The sequence below is a fragment of the Tigriopus californicus genome, chromosome 7 (genome assembly GCF_007210705.1).
Source record: "Tigriopus californicus strain San Diego chromosome 7, Tcal_SD_v2.1, whole genome shotgun sequence".
Taxonomy (NCBI): Eukaryota; Metazoa; Arthropoda; class Copepoda; order Harpacticoida; family Harpacticidae; genus Tigriopus; species Tigriopus californicus.
Genome location: NC_081446.1, coordinates 8,361,865 through 8,369,359, shown reverse-complemented (window position 1 = coordinate 8,369,359; position 7,495 = coordinate 8,361,865). Strand labels below are relative to the sequence as shown.

The 7,495-nt window shown below is 47.0% G+C and overlaps 2 protein-coding genes across 2 annotated transcripts in view; both read right to left on the bottom strand.

Annotated features, from left to right (window-relative positions):
* LOC131884363 (microtubule-associated protein futsch-like) overlaps nt 1-7,495 on the bottom strand; it is a 47,980-nt gene that overhangs the window by 38,881 nt on the left and 1,604 nt on the right. The window lies entirely within an intron of this gene.
* Nucleotides 1,895-7,495, bottom strand: part of LOC131884364 (intraflagellar transport protein 172 homolog) — a 6,668-nt gene continuing 1,067 nt past the window's right edge. Inside the window, 2 exon segments of the mRNA XM_059232112.1 lie at nt 1,895-4,329; nt 5,068-7,413. Coding sequence (XP_059088095.1) covers nt 1,972-4,329; nt 5,068-7,413 — 4,704 coding nt within the window. The 3' untranslated portion in view covers nt 1,895-1,971.

The window sequence follows — 7,495 nt, the reverse complement described above, 5'->3', positions numbered from 1 at the left end:
TCCCTAAAGCATGTACTCGGTGCTTCTGTGGCTGGAGCGTTCCACACATGGAACAACAACAATAGTGACTGCCCTCTCAAAGGAGGGACGAGTTCAGACTAAGACGGACGACGGAGGAAGGGGGAGAAAAACGGGAGATTTAAAAAAAGCAGAACAGCAGGATCGCGAGAGTTTAGTCAGTCAGAGAAGGCGAGGACGGAAACGAGGAAGACGAGCGAGTGGTAGTGGACTCTGGATCCAAATAGTGCGAGAGACCGAGAGGGAACACTCGCGCCGTCCAAGGTACAGACAGACTAGCAACGCTCGGCCTCTGGCAGACTCTCTCTCGTCTCTCTCGCACAGTGTGCCACCCAAAACATCACAGAAGAAGGAACAGTCATGGAAAGAGAGGAGAGCTAGTAGGGAAGCTCAGAATAGACGGACAGTTTCCCCAATTCTGAACCAACCAGCAAACAAGTAGGCACAGCCAAGACTGCGAATTAGCACGCCCATTGGAAACTTCGACAGGGTTGCCGGAGATCATAGCTAATTGGGCATTAATTAACTCTCCTGGTTGACTATCTAATCACGAATTCAAGCTCTTTTTTGACTGGGCACTTAGAATTAAATTCAAAGAATGTTGATGGTATGTTTGAAAGCGACAGCTTTCACCTCGGAATGAGCAGAAGATAATTATAATTGAACAGATTCGTAAACTTGTTATGCCTTTCCATAACACAATGGTTTTCGGCATCGTTTCTTCTGATAAAGCTGTGTAACGAGGACGGCTATATATTGTGAGTGCACAGAAACACATATACACTCATACATACACGTAGGTGACCATGGCATTCTAATGAAAGCGTAGGCTCAAGGCTATCGATGTTGACCATGCAACCATTACACCAAAGTGGGTAAATACTTGTGGATTGCATTTTTTTCCATTTCTTCGCTCCCGAGGGTTTCTTATTGCTAGCCAAGGGGGGGGGGATCAACCATGATAATGAAGCAGGAAGTGAAACATTGGGGTTCACTTAAAAGTTTTCCACTCTCAGTACCCAGTATGTTTTTAACCCTATTTGGGAGACTCGTGTACGTAATGTACTAGTTCTCGTCGGATAAAGCTTGCATTTGTTGCAATTTCATCTTTTGAATGTTTTGCGATAATGTACTTGAGAGCTCGCTGATGGGGTGCTTTTTAAAGTGGCGGTTACTTACTGTTTTTGAGTGCTTTGCCGGTGTGCTTCTGACATTTTACTTTCTAGTTTCAAGAGAACACCCGACACTAATTCCGCCCTCTTAAATCTATTCGGAAGATCGCTCTCAGAGCGTCTTTTTCAGCCGCTCCCAAATTTTGTCGTCACTTATCGGCACTAAATAGAGGAAATCGTCAATATTTTTGTGCATTATCCATGCATATAGCTTTAGTCAATCGATGGAGATGAAATTTGATGTTGGCTTTTTAATTTTATAACGATATCCCTCGTCCACCGATCTCTCATCGCGATAATAACAAATTTGATTGCTGATAGCTAGATTTTATCCAGGGTCAAGTGGTTTTTGGAAGGTAATTTCAATGACTTTTTCTTTTACCATAATTCGTAAAGGTCATATAAAGTAGATCAATATGCTCTGTCATATTTGTATGGCACAGTGGAGGTTTCACTTAAAATTTATTCACTCATAAAAACCTTTGCATGGTGCCCGTTGACAATTTGATTTTTCTGGTGAAGAAATTATTTTGTAATGCCTTGAATATTGCAACCAAATCATTGACACCTCAGGATCTTCCTGATCCAAGGAATCCATTTTTAAACTGGCAATTTATACTCACCTTCTCATCTATGCAAGCATAGGGTGGCTTATCGCTATTGTTTTAACATAAAATACCATTCAAAAGCACGGACATTGAGTGTGCGACAAATCTTGATATCCCAATCATTATATTACCTTATGAAGACTCTCTTGAATGAGAATATCAATAATAATGATCTATTTAAACGAAAAACTTGGTGCCAACCCGCCTAATCCACCCCAGCTGCTTATAAACTTGAGAACGTCTTGAATCTCATTATCGGAAACGGTTTTGGCCACCATGACAAATTTGTTCCAGTCTTCCTTGTTCGCTACCATTCCTCGGGCAAATTCAATGGCGTTGCCTAGGACCGGATATCCAGTTATGATGCACGCCGGAGAAGTGGCTCCAGTTTTGGCTGCCACAAGTGACGCTTCGTAGGTCATCCTTTGATCCAATGGAAGTTGCTGCTCCACGCGTTGGTCCATGGAGACGGCCAACACCCACTCCTTAACACCTTCGTGTTCGCGAGTGGGTAAGTGCGGATGTTCCGGGAGAGGAACCTCGAATGGGATGTCGGTCTCGACGAAATCGGAGTTGTCCAACATGTCCAGTGAGCGCTCTTCAATGGCCTCATATAAATCCAAGTATCGATTTAAGAAAACAAAGGCCATGTTTTCCCAACCAACGCGCTTGGCACCCATACCAGCCTCGTAAAAGGCTTTATCGGGAGGTAGAATATCGCTGTGTCTGAGTAGGGACACTGATAGCTTGGTAGCTATCTCAACCAGGCTCTTCTGAGTTTGACAGGCAGATCTGACTGCCAAATAATGAGTGATGAGGAGTAAGAGCTTAAAGTCTCGGTGGGCATCCGATCCGTCCAGCTCACCCGACTTTGCCATGTTCTCAGTGAGATCGAAGAAAAGGTCCCTCAATGTCGCCCAGGTGTGGTACATGCGTCCCTCAACGTCTCCGACGGTCGGCAGGTTGAATAGATCAATGGCTAATCGCTTGTAAATGTTAAAATTCTGCGGGAATGCCGGAGCTCCGTGCTTTTTGTAGAGTTTTAATGCCTCCAAAGGTTGTTCTTCACGAATGGATTCGGTGGCCCGCAATGCGATATACTTATGCTGCAGCTCGGATCCATGTTGGGCGGCAGTTTCAATGGCCTTGTCCCAATTGCCCTGCTCGACGTACATGTCAAGGGCGGAAATCAGATCTACGTTGGCGAGTTGCTCGGCTTGACCCTCATTTTTCAAGTGATCTTTGTACTTTTGGTCCACGTACGGCTCCAGTCGAGGTTCCAACTCCCTAGCGACTTTCTTGGCTTTGGCCCATTCTTTGGCATCAATAAAAACATCGATAGCCTCTTTAATCATCTCGACACTCAAATACAGTTGGGCGGCGTTGTTGTGTCGACCAACCTCGACCAATTTGGGCCCGATCACCTCAGCCACTTCCATGGCCTTGTCTGCGTCCAAAAATTTTATGGCCAGATCGGATGCCTTGGCCCAGGCATTGGCCATCGTCGTGGCGTTCGTTGTGTTTGTCCTGTCAACCTTAAGATAACAGTCGACTGCGCGAGCGTATTCCCCACTCTCTTCCCATTGTCGGCCTTGAGTCAGGAGGGCGTCACTGTCTCGTGATCTCTCGGCCAGGGCTTCGCTCTCATATTCATCCTGAAGGGCCTTCAGCTTGTGTGGTAAATATTCTTTGCAAACCCTCAACGCCTCTGGCCACATTTGAGAATCACGGTATTGCTTAACGGCCAGTTCGGGTCGTTGAGCGCGCAACAAAAGACTCTCGAATTTGGAAAAGTCCGAATTCTCAAACGCCACCTTGGCTTGACCAATCAACACGTCGGACACGCTGGACTGGTCGTGTTCCTCAGCCACGCGTTGAGCCGAGTCCCAATCTTGATTGTGCACGAACATCAGCACAGCTTCTTTGGGCTTTTTGGCCTTCACAAACTGAGCTTCAGCCTCCTTAAACTTGCCCTCATCCTCCAAAGCCATGGCTTATTTGTAATGGATGTCTTCGGTCTTGTGCTGAGCTGCCAGTCTCGCCAATTCAAAGGCAAATTCAAATTGATAGCTCTCACATGCATAATCAATGCCCTGCTCCAAGATGCCAAACTTGTTGAGTAACTTGACTGCAGATTCACCTCCTAGAGTCTTGGCCCATAAAAATGCCACTTGCTTGGCTGAGTTGGGACCACCGTGGTTTTGGGCCACCCGATAAGCATCTTCCCACATATCTGCACCCCGATACATGTGAACGGCTGACTTCCAGTCTCCAGCTTCGATGAAGTGTTTCTCAGCAGCCCGGTGATTGCCCTCCTGTTCGAGTTCTTGGGCCAGGTGGACATGGGTGGACTGAAGAAGATCTGGGTGAAAGGTCTGCACCAGTCGGGTCATGTGGTCGTATTGTCTCTGCTTTTTGTACATGGAAATGGCAAGATCGGGCTCTTGAACCGAGATATAGAGTTTCTCAGCCTCTTTGAAACGACCTTGTTCCTCTAGTTTCTGAGCTTGGCTGATGTACATGGAGCTCACCTAAAAAAGCAAAGTATGTTCAGGCACAGAAGGAAAGGAGAAAAATCAAGTTCATTCAAACCAGAGTGACGTCTAGTCGAGATGGTCCAAAGGTAAGTAAAGTTTGTCGATCAATTGACAGGGCATGAAAGGAGAATTCCTATTATGATGCAAAGCGCTCTTTTGTTTTCTGTCACCTTCTTTTCTTTTCCTTCTCTTTATTTAGGAGGCTGTTTGCTGACCAATCACTCTTTTCCCTACGAAAGTTCCTTGAGCTCCACATTCAAGACATATTCTAGTGCGGTAGGTTATGAGGAGCTTTTAGAAAAAGACCAGACTGTCCAGGGACGTGCTTTTCTCCAGCACTTCTTTTTACTAACGAGAAAGAGTGACAACGTGACTGGATAAGGGCAGAAACAGCCAAAGATCAAATTTATGACCTAGTGCTTGAACTGTAGCATGGCACAAAAAAAGGCTACAGTTCCAACTACTCTGGAAAGTTTGCTAAACCGTAAATAGCATTCTGCCCGGGTTTTTCCACACAAGTACGAATATTTAAGCTCCGAGCTCTTGTCAAACGTGTCATGAAACTGAGAAAAGATCTCTGTGGACAACAATGTCGATCCTCCATGCCATTGTACCACTGCAACTTTGTTATAATTCCCTGTTCTACCGATTGGGAAAAGTGTGAGTAATGTGGGCATGGATGGAGTGGACGCAAGTACACCACATATATAGTATGAATAATTTTCAACTTACCTCTGACTTGTCCATATATCTCGAGGCGAGTTGATGAGCCTCTTCCCACATTCCGGCATTATTGTACATCTCAATGGCGTATTTGGGCATATTTCCTTGCATGTAGAACTTCTGGGCCAATGCATATTCTTTCACAGACGCATAATGCTGCCCAAGTTTGTAGTAGTATTGGTTGAGCTCGCCCGAGTCGTCGTCGATCACCTGGACGATTTGCACCGCCTTCTTCCATTGGCGAGCCGAGATAGCTGCATCCAAAGCCTTGATCGTCCGGCCCGCTTCGATGTAGTGATTTATGGCCGCGTCGAGTTGCTTGTTCTCGACCAAGTGGTCACCCCATTCCTCTTCCAAGTGGACCACATCTTCAGGGAACGCGTGTCTAGCGAGTTCCACCGCTCGGGTGTAGGCTCGGGCCTTCCGATAGCAATCCAAGGCCTCATCTTCCTGTCGAACTTTTTCGTACAGCTCTCCAGCCTGCTCGTAAAACTCTCCTTTCAGCAGAGCTGATGTAACTCGACTCACAATATCCGGATTGGAGAGCATTTGATGGTTGGACTGCACTAAACGGGAAGCTCGAGTGGCCAAGCCTCCGCGAAGGTAGAGATTCAAGGCTTCCAAAAACTCGCCGTCCTCCTCTTTGAGAGTTCCGGCCTTTTCCTCTTGACCGGTTTCAAGGAGCCAGGATGCGTGTTGTTCTTGTAGGACTTCCAGCTGCGGGTGACCTTTCACTTCAGCTAGATTGAGTGCCTCGTCCCACATATGCAGGCGCTGGTACATGCCGATGGCTTCATCCAATTGATTTTGTTCAAGGTAGATTCCCTCAGCTGCCTTGAATTGCTTGTCAAGTATATAGAGACGGGCCCAGACTTCTGGAGATTCCACGCCGTCACCACCAAAGGTTTCAGCGGCCACATCGGCCATGTTGAGAGTCTCTCTCAAAAACTTGGCCTTGCTCACATCGCCCAAAGCGGCGTAGCATTGTTCTGCAATGCCCAGCTGCTTACTCTCCAGGGACATTCGAGCTAAAGTTCGCCACATGGCATCCGTCTCAGGCGACATGTCCAGGGTCTCCAAGTAGACAATGGCCCGATTAAAATCCCCATCATCAATGGCAGTTCCAAATTCAATGAGCCCTTCGTCCAGCTCGTAGGACAACTGGTGTTGTCCCTCTTGTACAATGACCTCGGTTTTGCCGTCCTCTCGTGAAATGTCGATGACGTCTCCTTTGATGGGGAACAATGTGACCCGTTCTGGGGCATCGATATTGTACCAGACGGCCATATTTTCTCGACTCTGTGCCACCACCACATCAGAGCCAGTGATCCATTGGACAAACGTGCAATAGTTCAGAATCGAAGTCTTGCTCATGGTCTCGACGTCCACCAAATTCAAGCGGCTTCTTTTATCCCGAAAGAGCAGCTTTCGTCCCGTTTCATTCAATTCCAACCAATCTATCTTCGAGTCGTGGGTGACTTGTCCTAGAGCGTAACCAAATATGAGGTCCTCTAGGGCAATGGTTTTCAAATCCAGCAAATAGGCGAGCCGTTTGATCTCATCCGTTCCTTTCAACTTTCTTTCGTTGATGCGAACGCTGATCAAATGAGGATTCATGAACTCGGTTCGCACCGAGCCCAAGATTTCGTTCTTCCCATATTCGACCAGGCTCAGTTCTCCGGCATTGAAAATCATGCAGACATTGGCGTTTTCGAAATAGTACTTCTCGTTGCCTCCCATATTCGCCCAAGGGATTTCGCTCAATAGATTGCGTTGGAGATCCCCTAAGAGAAGGGTCTCGGTCGTCTTGGCCACCAGATAGCTCTCACCACCCATAATTCGAACGTCCTCGATTTCATAGCCGTATATGGACTTGAGGATCACTCCTCGGGCCCCCTTGACCAAAGGCTTGACCAGCACTTGTGATGGGCCCACATAAGTCATCTCGAACTTGTTCTTCCAGACCGCCCGCTTGAGGACCGATTCAAAGAGTTCCACACCTCCGCAAAGAGAGCCCGCCGCCACTCGCGAGCCATCCTTCTTCCATCCCAACGCCGTGATACTATAGAGATACTTAATTTCCTTGGCATTGTTCTCTTCCCATAAGTTTTTCCTGGCCACCCAGCTGTAAACCCTAATCCGGTCATAACTCCCCACGCACAAAGCTTGTCCACTTGGACTGCAGCACATCACAGTAAATTCCTTCTCGGTTGGTTCGCGGAAATAATCAAACTGCTGGAACATGGACCCCTCTGGAGTGTAGAAAACAATCTTCTTGTCGCATCCACCTACCACAATGTGGTTGGAGGCCCAGGACAAGGCGTATGGTGGAACAGAGTGGGTCAGAACTTTGCCCTGTAAAAAAAAACGGCAATGCCCAAAAGCTTTTCCCAATAGAACCCACAGCATTTCAAACATAAAAAATAGCGAACAAATG